The sequence below is a fragment of the Oncorhynchus mykiss genome, chromosome 3, assembly GCF_057628025.1.
Source record: "Oncorhynchus mykiss isolate SJ-2025 chromosome 3, ASM5762802v1, whole genome shotgun sequence".
NCBI lineage: Eukaryota > Metazoa > Chordata > Actinopteri > Salmoniformes > Salmonidae > Oncorhynchus > Oncorhynchus mykiss.
Genome location: NC_143024.1, coordinates 1,116,703 through 1,137,476, shown reverse-complemented (window position 1 = coordinate 1,137,476; position 20,774 = coordinate 1,116,703). Strand labels below are relative to the sequence as shown.

The window sequence follows — 20,774 nt, the reverse complement described above, 5'->3', positions numbered from 1 at the left end:
CTGCCTGTGTGAGAATTATGAAGGCAGGTCTACGGCTCTACTGAGACCTGCCAATTAACACCCCCGCAGCCACCTCTGCCTGCTACACAAGAGCCCTCATAAATACTCACCCTATGGTGTAAGACTCGCCCTATAGTGTAAATTACAGTATATACCCTCCAAAGTTAATATCACTCTATAGTGTAAACTACAGTATATACTATCCAGTGTTAATATCACTCTATAGTGTAAACTACAGTATATACCCTCCAGTGTTAATATCACTCTATAGTGTAAACTACAGTATATACTCTCCAGTGTTAATATCACTCTATAGTGTAATCTACAGTATATACCCTCCAGTGTTAATATCACTCTATAGTGTAATCTACAGTATATACCCTCCGGTGTTAATATCACTCTATAGTGTAAACTACAGTATATACCCTCCAGTGTTAATATCACTCTATAGTGTAATCTACAGTATATACCCTCCAGTGTTAATATCACTCTATAGTGTAAACTACAGTATATACTCTCCAGTGTTAATATCACTCTATAGTGTAATCTACAGTATATACTCTCCAGTGTTAATATATCGCTCTATAGTGTAAACTACAGTATATACCCTCCAGTGTTAATATCACTCTATAGTGTAATCTACAGTATATACTCTCCAGTGTTAATATCACTCTATAGTGTAAACTACAGTATATACTCTCCAGTGTTAATATCACTCTATAGTGTAAACTACAGTATATACTCTCCAGTGTTAATATCACTCTATGGTGTAATCTACAGTATATACTCTCCAGTGTTAATATCACTCTATAGTGTAAACTACAGTATATACCCTCCAGTGTTAATATCACTCTATAGTGTAAACTACAGTATATACCCTCCAGTGTTAATATCACTCTACAGTGTAAACTACAGTATATACTCTCCAGTGTTAATATCACTCTATAGTGTAAACTACAGTATATACTCTCCAGTGTTAATATCACTCTATAGTGTAAACTACAGTATATACTCTCCAGTGTTAATATCACATTATGGTGTAAACTACAGTATATACTCTCCAGTGTTAATATCACTCTATAGTGTAAACTACAGTATATACTCTCCAGTGTTAATATCACATTATGGTGTAAACTACAGTATATACTCTCCAGTGTTAATATCACATTATGGTGTAATCTACAGTATATAATCTCCAGTGTTAATATCACTCTATAGTGTAAACTACAGTATATACTCTCCAGTGTTAATATCACTCTATAGTGTAATCTACAGTATATACTCTCCAGTGTTAATATCACTCTATAGTGTAAACTACAGTATATACTCTCCAGTGTTAATATCACTCTATAGTGTAAACTACAGTATATACTCTCCAGTGTTAATATCACTCTATAGTGTAATCTACAGTATACACTCTCCAGTGTTAATATCACTCTATAGTGTAATCTACAGTATACACTCTCCAGTGTTAATATCACTCTATGGTGTAAGTAATACACTACAACCCCTTCATCCCGGCATAGCTCCACACAGCTGTTAAACTGTCAGGGTTTGAATATCACTCTATAGTGTAAGTAATACACTACAAGCCCTTCATCCCGGCGTAGCTCCACACAGCTGTTAAACTGTCAGGGTTTGAAGCAGCTCCTGAAGCAGACCAGGAGCTCAAAAAGAGACTCTCAGCAGCGCTTCCTGAGGAGAGATCGAGAGGCACACATCAATGTGCCAGACCTTCCTGCACTGAGATGGTAGATAGCACCAGATTACACCACCCTGCTCCCCCTTCTATATTTCTGCCTGTGCCCCAAATGGCCAAAACCCACAGGCCTCTGGTCCAAAGTAGTCCACTATATAGGGAATAGGGTGCCATTGAAGCCACTGATTGGGGCCGGTGGGTCTGACGGTGTGTCTGGGAACAACAGGCTGGAAGACCCTGCAGAGGACTTGGAGGTTGGGATAACTTCATCGTCCAATCCTGCACTCCCCTGCCTGCCTCGCACCAACTGCTGGCATGTCAGCTGCTTTCATCCATATTTTAAAGGCTGCAGTGCATTACAACTGTACCAATCGTAGTCAAAAGGAAAGGCACTGTACACAGACGTCAATACGGTGGCCTAGTGACTTCTGAATCGCCTCGCTGGATAGGAGGGACATGCAAGCTGTACCAGGATTGACAACTTCATTACATGTTAAATGTGAAGAAATACACCAATACACTAGATTGTTTAAAAAGTATTCAGTTTACTGGCTTATCTTGAGGTGAACTTTCACCCGAGTTTGAATAGGACAAGCGGTCAGATTTTTTAAAAGCTTTTAATGCAAAAAGACAAATCTGTCACATATCTGTCATATTGTAAGCCAGATAGATAAACATATAACTATTCTGAGATCATAAATCACTGACATTTAAAATGGCTTCTCTATCTCTCCTATCTAACAGTCTGAAACACTCAGCATTGTGGAGTATAGTTCTGTCATTGGTGTAGAGATAGAGACTGAAACCCTGGGTGTAGTTATGTTATGTCTCAGCCTCCAGTATTATGCTGCAGTAGTTTATGTGTCGGGGGGCTGGGGTCAGTTTGTTATATCTGGAGTACTTCTCCTGTCCTATTCGGTGTCCTGTGTGAATCTAAGTGTGCGTTCTCTAATTCTCTCCTTCTCTCTTTCTTTCTCTCTCTCGGGGGACCTGAGCCCTAGGACCATGCCCCAGGACTACCTGACATGATGACTCCTTGCTGTCCCCAGTCCACCTGGCCGTGCTGCTGCTCCAGTTTCAACTTACCTGAGCCCTAGGACCATGCCCCAGGACTACCTGACATGATGACTCCTTGCTGTCCCCAGTCCACCTGACTGTGCTGCTGCTCCAGTTTCAACTGTTCTGCCTTATTATTATTCGACCATGCTGGTCATTTATGAACATTTGAACATCTTGGCAATGTTCTGTTATAATCTCCACCCGGCACAGCCAGAAGAGGACTGGCCACCCCACATAGCCTGGTTCCTCTCTAGGTTTCTTCCTAGGTTTTGGCCTTTCTAGGGAGTTTTTCCTAGCCACCGTGCTGCTACACCTGCATTGCTTGCTGTTTGGGGTTTTAGGCTGGGTTTCTGTACATCACTTTGAGATATCAGCTGATGTACGAAGGGCTATATAAATAAATTTGATTTGATATTGGTGCAGAGATAGATCCTAAAACCCTGTATAATACAGTCAGTCATATAGATAATAATAAATACAGTCAGTCATATAGATAATAATAAATACAGTCAGTCATATAGATAATAATAAATACAGTCAGTCATATAGATAATAATAAATACAGTCAGTCATATAGATAATAATAAATACAGTCAGTCATATAGATAATAATAAATACAGTCAGTCATATAGATAATAATAAATACAGTCAGCCATATAGATAATAATAAATACAGTCAGTCATATAGATAATAATAAATACAGTCAGTCATATAGATATTAATAAATACAGTCAGCCATATAGAGGCATAATAAATACAGTCAGCCATATAGAGGCATAATAAATACAGTCAGCCATATAGAGGCATAATAAATACAGTCAGTCATATATATAATAATAAATACAGTCAGTCATATAGATAATAATAAATACAGTCAGTCATATATATAATAATAAATACAGTCAGCCTTATAGATAATAATAAATACAGTCAGTCATATAGATAATAACAAATACAGTCACTCATATAGATAATAATAAATACAGTCAGCCATATAGATAATAATAAATACAGTCAGCCATATAGATAATAATAAATACAGTCAGTCATATAGATAATAATAAATACAGTCAGTCATATAGATAATAATAAATACAGTCAGTCATATAGAGGAATAATAAATACAGTCAGTCATATAGAGGCATAATAAATACAGTCAGCCATATAGAGGCATAATAAATACAGTCAGCCATATAGAGGCATAATAAATACAGTCAGTCATATAGAGGAATAATAAATACAGTCAGTCATATAGATAATAATAAATACAGTCAGCCATATAGATAATAATAAATACAGTCAGCCATATAGATAATAATAAATACAGTCAGCCATATAGATAATAATAAATACAGTCAGTCATATAGATAATAATAAATACAGTCAGTCATATAGATAATAATAAATACAGTCAGCCATATAGATAATAATAAATACAGTCAGCCATATAGATAATAATAAATACAGTCAGTCATATAGATAATAATAAATACAGTCAGTCATATAGATAATAATAAATACAGTCAGTCATATAGAGGCATAATAAATACAGTCAGTCATATAGATAATAATAAATACAGTCAGTCATATAGAGGCATAATACATACAGTCAGCCATGTAGATAATAATAAATACAGTCAGTAATATAGAGGAATAATAAATACAGTCAGCCATATAGATAATAATAAATACAGTCAGTCATATAGATAATAATAAATACAGTCAGTCATATAGAGGAATAATAATACAGTCAGTCATATAGATAATAATAAATACAGTCAGTCATATAGATAATAATAAATACAGTCAGTCATATAGATAATAATAAATACAGTCAACCGTATAGTGGAATAATAATACAGTCAGCCATATAGATAATAATAAATACAGTCAGCCATATAGATAATAATAAATACAGTCAGCCATATAGATAATAATAAATACAGTCAGTCATATAGATAATAATAAATACAGTCAGTCATATAGATAATAATAAATACAGTCAGCCATATAGATAATAATAAATACAGTCAGTCATATATTGGCATAATAAATACAGTCAGTCATATAGATAATAATAAATACAGTCAGTCATATAGATAATAATAAATACAGTCAGCCATATAGAGGAATAATAATACAGTCAGTCATATAGATAATAATAAATACAGTCAGTCATATAGATAATAATAAATACAGTCAGTCATATAGATAATAATAAATACAGTCAGTCATATAGATAATAATAAATACAGTCAGCCATATAGATAATAATAAATACAGTCAGTCATATAGATAATAATAAATACAGTCAGTCATATAGATAATAATAAATACAGTCAGCCATATAGATAATAATAAATACAGTCAGTCATATAGATAATAATAAATACAGTCAGTCATATAGATAATAATAAATACAGTCAGCCATATAGATAATAATAAATACAGTCAGCCATATAGATAATAATAAATACAGTCAGTCATATAGATAATAATAAATACAGTCAGCCATATAGATAATAATAAATACAGTCAGTCATATAGATAATAATAAATACAGTCAGTCATATAGATAATAATAAATACAGTCAGCCATATAGATAATAATAAATACAGTCAGTCATATAGATAATAATAAATACAGTCAGCCATATAGATAATAATAAATACAGTCAGCCATATAGATAATAATAAATACAGTCAGTCATATAGAGGCATAATAAATACAGTCAGTCATATAGAGGCATAATAAATACAGTCAGTCATATAGAGGCATAATAAATACAGTCAGTCATATAGAGGCATAATAAATACAGTCAGTCATATAGATAATAATAAATACAGTCAGTCATATAGATAATAATAAATACAGTCAGTCATATAGATAATAATAAATACAGTCAGCCATATAGATAATAATAAATACAGTCAGTCATATAGAGGCATAATAAATACAGTCAGTCATATAGAGGCATAATAAATACAGTCAGTCATATAGAGGCATAATAAATACAGTCAGTCATATAGAGGCATAATAAATACAGTCAGTCATATAGATAATAATAAATACAGTCAGTCATATAGATATACAGGATTATTAAATACTGTCCCATCAACTGAACTCAAATAAAATTGTATTTGTTACATGCGCCAAATACAACATGTGTAGACCTTACCCGTAAATGCTTACTTACAATCCCTTAACCAACAATGTAGTTCAAGAAATAGAGTTAAGAAAATAGGCCAGTATCCTAGAGTCACCTTTTCACTGTTGACTTTGAGACTGGTGTTTTGCGGGTGCTATTTAATGAAGCTGCCATTTTGGATTTGTGAGGTGTCTGTTTCTCAAACTAGACACTGAAATGTACTCGTCTTCTTGCTCAGGTGTGCACCGGGGCCTCCCACCTCTCTTTCTATTCTGATTAGAGCCAGTTTGCGCTGTTCTGTGAAGGGAGTAGAACACAGCTTTTTACCAGATCTTCAGTTTCTTGGCAATTTCTCTCATGGAATAGCCTTCATTTCTCAGAACAAGTATCGACTGACTAGTTTCAGAAGAAAGTCCTTTGTTTCTGGAAGTTTTGAGCCTGTAATCAAACCCACAAATGCTGATGCTCCAGATACTCAACTTGTTTAAAGAAGCCCAGTTTTATTGCTTCTTTAATTAGAACAACGGTTTTCAGCTGTGCTAACATAATTGCAAAAGGGTTTTCTAATGACCAATTAGCCTATTAAAATTCTGAACTTGGATTAGCTAACAGAATGTGCCATTGGAATGCAGGAGTGATGGCTGCTGACAATGGGCCTCTGTACGCCTGTGTAGATATTCCATAAAAAAAACATCAATTTTCAACAACAATAGTCATTTACAACATTAACAATGTCCACACTGTATTTCTGATTAATTTGATGTTATTTTAATGGACAAAAAAATGCTTTTCTTTCAAAAACAAAGACATTTGTAAGTGACACCAAACTTTTGAACGGTAGTGTACTTCCATCATTACTGGACAAATGGCGCCGGAGGAGATGTCTGCCATTTTACAGGCTCATAACCCATTGTGCTATTGTGTGTGTTTTTCAGCGGTATTCTGTACATAATGTTTCCGCCACCATCTCTTATAAACTCACAGGATCGATGTCCCCCCTGCGGGACGGTTGAGCTAACGTAGGCTCATGTGATTAGCATGAGGTTGTTAGTAACAAGAACATTTCCCGGGACATAGACATATCCAATATGGGCAGAAAGCTTAAATTATTGTTACTCTAACTGCACTGTCCACTTTACAGTAGCTATTACAGTGAAAGAATACCATTCTATTGTTTGAGGAGAGTGTACAATTATGAACATGAAAATGTATCAATAAACCAATTAGGCACATTTGGGCAGATTTGATACAACATTTTGAACAGTATTGCAATGGTTCATTGGATCAGTCTAAAACATTGCACATACACTGCTGCCATCTAGTGGCCAAAATCTACATTGCGTCTGGGCTGGAATAATACATTACGGCCTTTCTCTTGCATTTCAAAGATGGTACAAAAAAACTGCTTTTTTTTTTCTTTGTATTATCTTTTACCTGATCTAATGTGTTATATTCTCCTACATTAATTTCCCATTTACATAAACTTCAAAGTGTTTCCTTTCAAATGGTACCAATAATATGCATATCATTGCTTCCGGTCCTGAGCTACAGGAAGTTAGATTTGGGTTTGTCATTTTAGGGGAATATTGAAAAAAAATAGGCGAATCCTAAATAGGTTTGGGATGTTTTGATTCTATTGAGCCTTCAGTATATTTGGGAAATGTCTTGACCCTAGTAAGCCTTCAGTATATCTGGGGTGTGTTTTGATCTTAACGAGCGTTCAGTATTTCTGGGGTGTGTTTTGACCCTAATGAGCCTTCAGTATTTCTGGGGTGTGTTTTGACCATAACAAGCCTTCAGTATTTCTGGGGTGTGTTTTGACCTTAACGAGCCTTCAGTATTTCTGAGGTGTGTTTTGGCCCTAATGAGGCCTCAGTATATCTGGGGTGTGTCTTGACCCTAAAGAGCCCTCAGTATATTTGAAGGCTGCTTTGACCGTAATGAGCCCTCAGTATATCTCAAGTGTGTTTTGACCCTAATGAGTCCCCAGTATATCTGGGCTGTGTTTTCATTTTAATGAGCCCTCAGTATATCTGGCAGTATGATTTGAACTTAATGAGCACCCAGTATGTCTGGCTGTGTGTTTTTTTTTTTTTACCCTTATGAGCCCTCAGTTTATCGGGAGTGTTTTGACCCTAATGAGCCCTCAGTATATCTGGACGTTTGTTTTGACCCTAATGATCCCTCAGTATATTTGGGGGCTGTTTTGACTCTAATGAGCCCTCAGTATATTTGGGGAGTGTTTTGACTCTAATGAGCCCTCAGTATATTTGGGGGTGTTTTGACTCTAATGATCCCTCAGTATATTTGGGGAGTGTTTTGACTCTAATGAGCCCTCAGTATATTTGGGGGGTGTTTTGACTCTAATGATCCCTCAATATATTTGGGAAGTGTTTTGACCCTAATGAGCCCTCAATATATTTGGGGGGTGTTTTGACCCTAATGAGCCCTCAGTATATTTGGGGGGTGTTTTGACTCTAATGAGCCCTCAGTATATTTGGGATGTGTTTTGACCCTATTTAGCCCTCAGCATATTTGGGGGGTGTTTTGACCCTAATGAGCCCTCAGTATATTTGGGGGGTGTTTTGACTCTAATGAGCCCTCAGTATATCTGGCCATCTGTTTTGACTCTAATGAGCCCTCAGTATATTTGTGTGTGTGGGGGGGGGGGTTGACTCTAATGAGCCCTCAGTATATCTGGCCATCTGTTTTGACCCTAATGAAGCCTCAGTATATTTTGGGGATGTTTTGACCCCAAGGAAGCCTCAGTATATTTGGGGGGTGTTTTGACCCTAAGGAAGCCTCAGTATATTTGGGGGGTGTTTTGACCCTAAGGAAGCCTCAGTATATTTGGGGGGTGTTTGACCAAGGTGCAGAGCAACATGTTGTCCACAAGGCTCTAGTAGTGTTTTGTTGCTTCTCTGGTCCGTTACCTCTGAGGATCTCTGATCTGCTCTCATTCACACAGGGAATGTTCCTCCTATTCTGCTCTATCTCTGCTGATCAAAACACAGAATTTAGTTTTTTATCAGCCAGAAAGTGTCTACCTCCACGTTCTCCTCTGTCCTGTTCTGGCCTGTTCTGGCCTGCTCTGTCCTGTTCTGGCCTGCTCTGTCCTGTTCTGGCCTGCTCTGGACTGTTCTGGCCTGCTTTGGCCTGCTCTGGCCTGTTCTGGCCTGCTTTGGCCTGCTCTGGCCTGTTCTGGCCTGGTCAGCAGGGCTTGAGAGCGAATCACCAGCAGCTGCTATTTGTGAGAGAGCCATGTGTCTCAGGCCCCAACCTATTCTCAGCCCCCTCTAACCCAGCTATCCAGCCCCCTCCCCCCTCCACAAGAACCATGCAGCCCCCTCCAAACAACCAAACAACTAAGCTCCTCCAACACAGCTATCCAGTCCTCACAAACCCAGTCTCATCCAGCCCCCACCAACCCAGTCTCATCCAGCCCCCACCAACCCAGTCCCATCCAGCCCCCACCAACCAAGTCCCATCCAGCCCTCACAAACCCAGTCTCATCCAGCCCCCACCAACCCAGTCCCCACAAACCCAGTCCCATCCAGCCCCCACCAACCCAGTCTCATCCAGCCCCCACCAACCCAGTCTCATCCAGCCCCAACCAACCCAGTCCCATCCAGCCCCCACCAACCCAGTCCCATCCAGCCCCCACCAACCCAGTCTCATCCAGCCCCCACCAACCCAGTCCCATCCAGCCCCCACCAACCCAGTCCCATCCAGCCCCCACCAACCCAGTCCCATCCAGCCCCCACCAACCCAGTCTCATCCAGCCCCCACCAACCCAGTCCCATCCAGCCCCCACCAACCCAGTCTCATCCAGCCCCCACTAACCCAGTCCCGTCCAGCCCCCACCAACCCAGTCCCATCCAGCCCCCACCAACCCAATCCCATTCAGCCCCCACCAACCCAGTCCCATCCAGCCCCCACCAACCCAGTCTCTTCCTGTGGCGTGTTTGATACCGACCTGTTCCTCTTGGAAAGAAAGGCCTGTGACCATGCCATCCGTCCCATTCAACCCATTGTGTTCCTGAAACAAGGAGCAGCAGAGTAGTCAGCTGAACACGGTGTTGGGACATTGTTGTAGTGTTGCTACTGACTGACTTGTCGCTCCCAGCTGGGCCAAACTACAGGAGGTATTCAGCCAGCTCTCTCTCACTATGGAGATGATTGGATTAAGGCATCTTCAGAAAGACAACAGACATCTCTGGATGAAAGAGGCAGAGACGACTGTGTTGTAAAGCAGAGGGCTGGGTGAATAGGCTGCTCCTGCCAAAAGACAAGACAGTGATAAACTTTCCCTCAGCAGTGTCTCCTCTCTGCTCACCCACACTCACACACAAGACACAACTCTACAGCAAAGTAAATGGATCGCTACATTGTGTCAGATTTCAGGCAGCAAAGGGTCACTGTTGGTGTTCAGCAACAAAAGGCATAGTATGGTGTGGGACCACGGCCCGAGACGACATGGAAAATATGTGTCCCAGCGCTGTTCGGGTTAGAATTAGGCCAGGTTAGGCCGGGGTAAATAAGGATGTGTTCTGAACTAACTTGCCTAGTTAAATAATAATATGAGAGTTAACAGGGTTAGGGTTAGACAGGGTTAAGGTTAGACCGGGTTAGACCGGGTTAGGGTTAGGGTTAGACCGTGTTAGGCCTGGGTAAATAATAACATGAGTGTCAACAACATATTGTGTTAGAATATTGTACACTTTCTGGATTCCCATATGTCCAATGTTCTTCCTCAAAATAGCAGCAATTTAGTGCCAATTTGCATTGGCATCTAATGTTTATGTATTCATTATTAAAATGTATGTAACTTCTATTTTGTTAATAGGAACGATTAAAAGTCAAATTCATTTTAAATCTTTTAATACATGTAATTTTTTCTAGATTTCTGTGTTTTATCACATGAGCAACCATTAAATCAATAATATATTAAACTGTACTTCACTTTAATTCATTGGAAAAGGTAACTGCCCATTCTGCTCATTATTATAATAATTTCTGTCATTAAACTAATAATAATTGTTGTTACTTTATTATACCATGGGCTGTTGTTTTTGTGTTGTTGTTTACACTTGTTGGCCACTAAATAACAGGCGGTAAATATTAGATAACTTTCCTTAGCATTAACATCGAACCACCTCTACAGTTTATCTCTACGCTGTCTTAAATGTATTTGTTTGGAGTGTTAATGGCGTCTCTCTCCGCTGTGGCCCGGGGCGCTGGGAGGACCAGCTCACAGTGACAGCCTAATTATAGGCTCCTAGCCGCTTTATTACTCATTAAACAATCAACTGTACATCCACCGCTAAATGATTTGTGTTGTTGTATATATTAGGGAAACGTAATATAATGGCAGGCTGCAGCTAGCGGCGCTGCAAACCTCAAGGTGCTTCGCTACAAAACCCAGAAACCAGACACCGGGGGGGGGTTATTTCATTTCAACTACAAAAGGCTCGTGAGAAGATGTGACGTGCGAATGTCGAGTAAAAGATGACATTCCGCGCACCTGCCTTGACTTCCGGGAAGGGCTGTCTTTTGTCCATCTGAATATATCAGCGCATTTAAACACTGAGGCATGTTGTTTATTCAGACATTATCTGGTTCATTTTATTATAAGTACTTTTTTATTTCTGCGTTTCATGTTGTGCCTTGACTGGGTTGATTTTCATTTTTTCCTTCATAGTAATTTACAAGGGCGATTGAAACTTCATGGCGCGTGATCTTACAGAAGTAATCATCAACCCCAAATCCATACATGAATTAACCTACCGATGGAGATCTGAGAGATGGCTGAGCTCTGTGTATAGCTAAACAAAGTTGCTGATAATATAATTAATTGTGTTTTTGACAGAAGGCACAACAAACACATCTGACCCTGTCCTGCCTTTACCACCCTCTGACCTGGTTAATTTTCTAACAGGCTTTTAACGGCGTAACTGTTTAGCGAACTGCCATCAAAATGTCACAAATTTATGCGCATAAATGTTCCTCTCCTTGAGAGAAGTCAACGTTTACTGAAAAATAAAGCCACTTTGACCCCGGAATTAACACGGTGGAGACTGCTGCAGTGCGCACTGAGGTGGCCTAGATCTTAATTTGATTAATTCAATTCTGTTAGACCTCCATCACTCTGCCTTGCTCTCCGGAAAAAATACTCAAATAAGTTTTCATTACGAAATTATCTCTCAAGTTTACTAATATAGAACAACACCAATCTTTAGACTTTGTAAAATGATTAGAAAACAAGTATTTTAAATAGCCTTTGTTAACACTGAATGGAAATGATTTGACCCTCACAAGCAACGGGGCAGGGGAAAACGGTTGTGGTTTAAAGTGTATATAGAACATATGTTTCCAATCTTCTAAGAGTAATTATATTATAAACTTTATCTGACCACACACACTGTGAGATAGTTTATTTTATTTAACCTTTATTTAACTAGGAAAGTCAGTTAAGAAAATAAATTATTATTTACAATATGGGCCTACCCCGGACGACGCTGGGCCAATTGTGCGCTACACTATGGGATTCCTAATCACGGCCGGTTGTGATACAGCCTGGAATCGAACCAATGTGTCTGTAGTGTACTGAGATGCAGTGCCGTAAACCGCTGCGCCACTTGGGAGCAAATAACATATAATCTTTTGACTCATATTCTAGGCTAACTTTGGTCACTTATTCGAAGTTGTAAAAAGTTCCAAGTTGTCAAGTGTTTCTAGAGTTTAAAGTGAAAATCTTTTGACTTTGTCTATATTATTTATCTGTAAATGTACTGAAGCCTATAGAGGTCGCTGTGATACAACAATAGACAGGCACCGAGCCAGCCCACACGTTCAGCCTGCCATACCTCCAAAAACAGCGAATACAACATATATTCGTCTAATGCAAATACTACAATAAAATATTTAATTTAACAATTTTCAATAGGGATGTTGACATTGCGTTATCCCCATAAAATATGTAACATGAAATGTAATTGTTATAAAATCAGTTTTAGGTGGCTATTACTTGTTTATATTTGGTTAATAGTTGTTTTAATTTGAATGAAACCTGTTAATATTATCGTGTTTAATGTAGGCCTAAGATATCGTTCTTATTCTGTATAGAAGAGTGATCGTTGTAATTCCACATTACCACCGTTCACTCCAATAACCAAAACAATGTTACACTTCAAATGACATCACCATAATCCTTGCAGTTGTTCCTCATCATGAAGCTAATATTAAACTGATTGAATAGAATGAGCTTCCTTCAGTCCCAATAGCCATCCCTGTAACTTTTCCGATCACATGTAGCTGGCCGGACCCCAACACAGTTAGTAACCCTGCTAACAACGTCACCTGACCGCTAACCTCTCACTATTAATAATATATTACCGAATCGACTTGTCTTTCTGACAGATTAGATTTTAACCATTTGATTTTGTTTGGGCAGGGCGTTCCCACATTATTACTTAATGATGCTCCCAGCTGCTTCTGTCCATTTCCCGGCACCAGCAACCATCTGGCCGGTTATTAGCACCTCAATGCGTCGACGCTCCCTCCCCATTTAACTGGAGAAAGTGGAATAACATTAGATGAGAGGGTCGGTATTATCCGCTGCTTTACCCGCTCTGCCCTCTCTCTAACAGGCGACGCGGTGCAAGGCGGGTTCCTCTCAGCTGCTAATGATTACATTGGAATGAAACGTCTTAGCGTTAGTTATGATAAGCCATTTACCCTGACGGATGTGTGTAGTAATACTACTACTACTACTAATAATAATAATAATAATAACACTAACAATAATAATAATAATAACAATAATAATAGTAATAATAATTATACTGATAATAATCTACTAGGTTGAACCAAATTGTTTAATAATATTGTGCAGCAGAGAGCGTCCCCTGTTCTCTAAATATGTCACCGTGTCAGAGCTGTTTGATCCAGAAAATACAAAAAACAAAACATCTATATTCTGATTTCTCGATAATTTCATTTAGTTTATTAGACAAAATATACGATCTGGACAAATGTCGTCAACGCGCTATTTACACATGTAAATCACTGTATGTACAGACCAGAAGAAAGACAGAAGGAAAAGCCTACCAAACGTCCCTGGGTACAGAGCAGGGAATAACAGGCGCCATTATTTACAACAATAGACGAGATCCTGCCACAGGAGTTTATATCAAATTAGCCATTTGCTCTGAATGCTACGGTGAATTAAGTTATTTCTCATTGTCCTTTTCTGAGTGCGTAAAGTCTTTTTTTTCCCCAGGGCAGAATGTCTTGATCAAGCCGAGGAGAGGGCCGTTAGAACCAGCTGCGGGGCTTCTTGCTGAGTCCTGGGACTGAAAGAGCACAGAGGAGGACGAAGAGAACAATGAAAAGACAGAACCGTTTTTCTATACAATATAATATTATTTTCAAGTAGCCTAGCCACTGGGTCAACATACAGAACATGTCATCTAGGATTCTATATCTCTTCAAGTGTTCCTGTCGACGCGTTTTACCTATATCAGGAACTTGTATTTAAAGCATATCATTTATGACACGAATGATTGATTCCACGTGTGTATAATGCATGCCAAACCACACACACAAACAGGCCGTCATTTGAGGATGGTAGTGCCAGCAGCGGCCTAGTGCTAACAGTGGGAAGAAAGAGGGTCTGTGTAAATGTTAGCACTCCAGACGGGGAGAAGTCTTCTGCTAGAACGCTCCCCAGGGCCGGGCTGCTCCCCGGGGTCTTTAGGGAAGCCGAGCCCCAGACAGGTCCCGTTTTACGGGGGACTTGATAAGTAGTCAGCCTCCAGAGGGAGGGAATTAGGAGGGGGGGTGGGGGGCTGGAGCCGAAACCCCGTGTCACCCGGGGAAGAACAACTCTTTTTTTAGAAGCCAGACCAATCTCTCACATCTGTCCACCAAGAAACCAGTCCCTATACCTTCTAAGAGCCTAACCACAACAGACAGCAGAATGGCACCATTTTGGAGGAAACCATTTGATATTACAATATTAGAATATTAGTCTTATTGTTATAATTTAGCCCAACTGCATTTAGCCAATCATTCAAACAGCGTCTTACCCATCATGAAGGGGTCTGAATGATGACTTCAGAGTTTGCGTTGGAGGAGAGGCACTTCTTACAACGTTTTCACGGTCTGAAATAAAAAGATTCAACTCATTACAAAATTACCAAAAAATATATTTTATTTTAATTAAATACCTAAGTAATAACATAAAGCTTCTGTGTCATTGTTATTATTATTATGATCATTATTATAACAAATAATGTGTGTGTGTGTGTGTGTGTGTGTGTGTGTGTGTGTGTGTGTGTGTGTGTGTGTGTGAGTAGAAATTTTAGTCGTTTTAAAAGCACTTTTGGACAAAATACAATTGATAGGCTATGCATTTTACATTAACAGTATTTTCTATGATTTTTGCTTCCCAAATATAGCAGTAAATAAAGCTTTGGGCACACGATCATAACTGGTGCAGACCTACCTATGTGCTTGGGGCTGAGTTGTGGCGAGGCTCCAGGCGACACCAACACCGAGGCCTGCTGCTGCTGCAGCTGGGTCTGTAAGTGGAGGTTATGATGATGGTGCTGATTAACTCCTAGAAACGACCGGACATTGAGCAGAGAGTTCTGCCCCAGGAAAGCTCCGTTGGTCCAGTTATGGAACTTGCCTATCTGACAGGTGTATAGTCCGTGAGAGGGCAGGAAGGCTGGGTGTTGCATCTGAGGCGGGGTGTGACCGGTAGGGCCGGAGGGAGAGGTGGACTTGACAGAACTATCAGGACTGGTAGCCGTCTCAGCTAACGACCAGATTTTAGGCTTATTGTTCACTGGGAGCTGAAAACTTCCCTGTCTGTCCGGGGACACAACTCTGGTGTTGCTGTTGCTATCAGAAAGTTCCTTCCCGGAGGAAATTGAGTTCTTAGATTTGTCGAAGGCCTCGTGCTGCAGAGCGAAGGCCCGCCGTTTCTCCAGACTGTCCAGTTCTCGGTTTCGCTCTCTGCCCTCCGGTTTATCATCGTCCTCCTCATTGCTCTGATCTCCATCGTTGTCGTCTATCTTGTCTATATCGATGCTCTCTAGATCGATCTCCTCCTCGTCATCGTTCTTCTCCGCGTCTCCCTCGTTGTCGGAGCCGAAGATGTTTCCATCCTCGTCCTCTTTACTCCTGGCTCCCCACGTCACCTTGTTCTCCTTCTTCAACCTCCTTCTGGCGTTAGCGAACCAGGTGGACACCTGCGTCAGGGTCATCTTAGTAATGATGGCCAACATGATCTTCTCTCCCTTGGTGGGGTAGGGGTTCTTCCTGTGCTCATTGAGCCAGGCCTTCAGCGTGCTGGTACTCTCCCGGGTCGCGTTCTTGGGCCTGGCCGGGTCCCCGTACTGGAACTGACCGTAAGGGTAGAAAGCTGGCGAGGTGTGGGCCGCGAAGCTGCCGGGGTGCACGCCAGGACTGTCCTTCAGCTCGTACTGGGAGCCCTGGAAGGATGAACAACGCCACAGGATTGGTTAATATGTTACTTAGAAACACGTGAATTTCTATAAATGCCTAATACCATGCATATATTTCGACATGAATAGCATTTAAAAATGGGCCTACTCGCTTGGATATCCCTGTAACTCGTTTATGTGAATTACAGTTTGGGATAATGTCCTTCAATAACGTCCAAAAGTTCCGAAAACTATAAAACTCATAACTGATGTATTATTATATTTAAGCCTATATATTTAAGAGTATAGCTATACACACACATATATTCATGATACGTTTTCGCGTTTTAATTACTGAGGTGAGTAGAACTACTTTTAATGCGTTTGACCGAAATGGTGTCAGTTGCCACTGCGGCCTAGTCTGTTCCTATTGTTATTTAAGAAATAGTATTTCTGTATCAAATACAGATGGGAGTAAGTATTGCAATTGTTAAATGAAGTGTATTTTGTAGGACAGTATAACATGTCAAAGTCAACATGATTGTAAATTATTTATTTGATGCAGAAGGAGCAACTGTGATGTCTGTTAAAGAAGGCCTGGACACGCTGCATTCGTGTGACCGGGTGCTGTAGCGATGAACTGCATTCTGTTGTAAAGTATCTGTAAATTGTTATTTTTCCATGTCAGGCTATAAAACCTTAAAAAGATATATTTTATAAATACGTACGTCTTATCCTCAAATCATTTTCCTCAAAATGAATAAAACAAAGTAGAACTATGTTGCGAGACAAAATTATAATATAATGTCTAGGTCATTGTCGAGGCCTGGACTATGTTTTGACGTAATGGTTTTGTTTAAATAGCTACTATTTTATCCTAACAGTTAAATGATTTGTGTGCGTGACAAATTCATGCAAAGGCCTTTGTTGTTTCGATTCACCAAAACGAATAGCTAGCTGTCTTTAGTGAAATTTCAGAAGCCGAGGACCAATGCTATAATAATTCAAATCAACTAAACTATATAATTTGTGTTACAAGCACCATTATCTAGACCAAACGCTCTTTTATACTAAATAACTTCTCCCTCAAACCGAACGGCACACCGGTTTTTGGCTCATCTAGATCGAACAACATTTCTTTGAATGCAGCTGGAACAAACTCCCACTTCAAACGACTAATACACTTCCAAAGTAGGTATACGAATAATGAATATTACTCCAATATTTAAGACGTGTAGATAAAAGTTATAGATGCATTGTCATTTCTTATTAACAAACTTTCGGAGAGCGCGAGTATATGCAACTTGCAAAGAAACCGCAGATTGAATAGTTCTCAGCCGTCTTTTCACGTGCTTTTTCCAGGCAAAATAAGTGACACACTTGACGTAAAGCAATACCATACAGACCACTATAATACAACACCAGAAGTATAGAAACAGCCCTTACCATTTGAGAGAACAGAGCCAGGTCTGCGCTGCTGTAAGGCAGGAATGCGCTGTAGTTGTGTGCAGTGTAGGGGTTTGCGTACATGCCCAACACCGAGGTGACTGCAGCCGCAGCAGCCGACTGGTTTCCCGCTAACTCAGAGTTCCCTCCCCGGGACGACGGAGTCAGGACCCCCGGGCGATCCCCGCCGTACACCGCTTGGGAGGCACTTAAGTACTGAGGGTAGCCCAACTGGGGGAAAGACATCCTCTCCGCCGAGTCGTATGCCAAAACACGTCGGAACACGAGACCGAAGCGTAAAGAAGTCAAAGAGAAAGTGGCCAGGAAGCACAGCAGCAATAGGTCACAATGGTTCTTCTGCTATTCTTTAAATCTCAGCTGCTCTCTTTCGCTGCAAGACCGTTGGATGTGATCACATCAACAATTGAGCTCCAACTGATGTGCCTGCCCCCAGGTCTCAGCCTGATCTCTCAGATACAATTTGAAGTTTATGCTTTGATTGGCATCCCACTTGAGCTGCAAGCTCCTCCTCGCCGGAGCATGTGGCTAGAGCATTGGCTGGGCCGCTGTCCCAGTGTTGGGAGTATTGTATGTTAAATGTTTAGCATTAACAGTCCATTCACTGAAGCTTTGATTGTTGTATGACAACCTGTCTACACGATTTTACAGCTGTCCAACATAGTGGGATAAAGCACAAGGAGCAGGGAACTTCCTGAATACGTTCAACTGTCATTAACACAGAACAGTACAGGGGGGAAATGGTGGACTTGTTCTATAGGACTTATCAGGACATTTACTCTCTCATTTAGACATTTTACAAAGTATGTCTATAGGCTATTTGGGAGTATGCACTTTTATTGAGCTTATTCTATTTTCTATTTGTAATTTATATTATGTTATTATGCTGTCCAATCTCCGAATTGATGAACGTGGAAAATGACATGAGACATGGAACGGGGATGTCGTCGATCATTTAGAATAAAAGCTAAAATCATAAGTTGATTGAAATAACGGTCAGTCGGCCACAGGTACAATTCCCTAAGGCGTTATGATAGTGTGTCATGTCATGGTAGTGTTATTATATAGCTTTGGGATGGATGAAGAACAGAAACTGTGTTAGGCTATAGCGAAGTGGATTGACACGTAGTGTCATCTTACGCAAGCTTGTAAATGTTGTCACTAATTGAAATTCAGCTCTGCTGGTGCTTATAGAAAATGCTTAACCTTCATTCTGTTTTTAGCCACCCCACCCCCTTCACGTTCTTTTTGTGTGTGTGCTTGTCTGCGTGTGTGTTGATGGGGGCTTAGTGTTTTCTATCCGACCAACTTAAAGCAGATAGGTAGTTGTTTGTAACAGATAGGTAGTTGTTTGTAACAGATAGGTAGTTGTTTGTAACAGATAGGTAGTTGTTTGTAACAGATAGGTAGTTGTTTGTTACAAGATGCAGCCCACATAGTTATTATTCAGTTGGACCCTAAAAACCAGAAGACAACTGAAACAAACTGTATCACTACTAACAGTTGGGCGTTTTAAATGACATACGTTTCACTGGGCTAATAAGACAATGCATTCATATACATGTTATAATATCTTCAAAGTCTGTAAACAAAGTTTTGAATGTACTTGGACACCACTTTAGAGGAAACTATCAAGTCAAACGGCACTTTGACTACATGTCACTAGCTATGTTTCCATTAACTTGTCCAGTGTATTTTTGTTCGATATTTAGAAAGTTCGCATAGAAAATAGACGCGACAATTTACTGATAGGTGCGTTTCCATGTAACTATTATGTGTCGATAAAAACGGCGGGCCACAATGACGTCACACCTAAAAAATATATACGTTTTTTGCAGAAACCTACAGTGTCGAATACACATTTTGTGGTTGAAGTGTTTACATTACTCGTTTAGGCAAATGGCGCACTGCTACATTGTCGGCAGCCTGTATGCTTTCCCACCTGTCTGTTTAACATCTCAGAACGGGAAGGTCAGCATTATTAGAATAGTGCCGTAATTTACTAATATTTGCCATATATTCTAATAATTCACATGTGCCAATTTATCGCCACGGTCCGCACCATGGTGAAACTTACACTCCTGAAGATTTGATATAATTGGAAGGTGAAACTTGCCAGTCAACCAGAAAAGCAAGACGAAGCTGTTCAGGCATTCTTGAAAGTCAGGACAATCATTATCCTGCAAATAAACATGATTTTTTATTGTTGTTTAAAAATATTTTGCAAGCAGTAGATATTTATAATTAAATGCGGAGTGGAGCTTTATAGTTATGCGGTGACATCACGCGCCCCGCGTACCTTAAAAAAGATTCCGCAATCATATTCGACAAACACCGTTTCCGTCATCATTTGCCGCAATAAGGAAAGTTCTTCAAAATAAAATTCCACCCCTGTTGAACGGATGCAAATGTTGTCGATATTTAGAATATGTATCCTATATCTGCAGTTACCATTACACATGTCACAATATTTGTTGTTGTTGGGACATTGCTTTTGTCGCATAAACCTGGGTCAATGTAAACCTGCCTACTGATCAATAGGGACTATAATAGAACTAAAGAGAAAGCCGAATTATCACTCATTTCACAAACATCGTTTTTTTGTGTACACAGATAAATCCATTTTTTTAAGCTACAAAACTAGGCCTAAATAAGCGCTAGAACAAGTAACGTTGGATAGGCTGTTTAAATCAAAACACTGAAATACAAACAATACATCGTTTTCAATCTCGGACTGCAATAAATATATGTTGGCCTGCTGATATCGCTAGACGGGCCATCCGTGGTTGTTATTCCATCTGCAGAGGATGACACTTCTGTCGCCCGAACCGAACACTTTCAGAGCACCACGTGGACTCACCTATGTGGGGTCGCTGTTACTCGGTTTGAAACCAACCATCTCGTCTTCGTGGTGCTTGAAAGGGTTGTGTAGATTGAATACTTGGGG

The 20,774-nt window shown here is 39.8% G+C and overlaps 1 protein-coding gene across 1 annotated transcript; it reads right to left on the bottom strand.

Annotated features, from left to right (window-relative positions):
- Nucleotides 1–13,885: 13,885 nt before the first annotated feature.
- irx1a (iroquois homeobox 1a) lies at nucleotides 13,886–19,239 on the bottom strand. The gene is made up of 4 exons (XM_036965307.2): nucleotides 17,810–19,239; nucleotides 15,418–16,411; nucleotides 14,999–15,074; nucleotides 13,886–14,263 (listed from the first exon to the last, which is right to left on the bottom strand). The coding sequence occupies exons 1-4, from the start codon at nucleotides 18,053–18,055 to the stop codon at nucleotides 14,206–14,208; spliced, it is 1,374 nt and encodes a 457-aa protein (XP_036821202.1). The 5' UTR covers nucleotides 18,056–19,239; the 3' UTR covers nucleotides 13,886–14,205.
- Between the last annotated feature and the right edge of the window lie 1,535 nt (nucleotides 19,240–20,774).

Excerpts from the sequence above, each read along its gene's own strand:
- irx1a (XM_036965307.2), bottom strand. The coding sequence starts at position 18,055 with ATGTCTTTCCCCCAGTTGGGCTACCCTCAGTACTTAAGTGCCTCCCAA. Across the intron at positions 16,412-17,809 it reads TGGCTCTGTTCTCTCAAATG|GGCTCCCAGTACGAGCTGAA; the intron begins GTAAGGGCTGTT and ends TCATCCTTCCAG. Across the intron at positions 14,264-14,998 it reads TTCAGACCCCTTCATGATGG|TCCCAGGACTCAGCAAGAAG; the intron begins GTAAGACGCTGT and ends GTGCTCTTTCAG.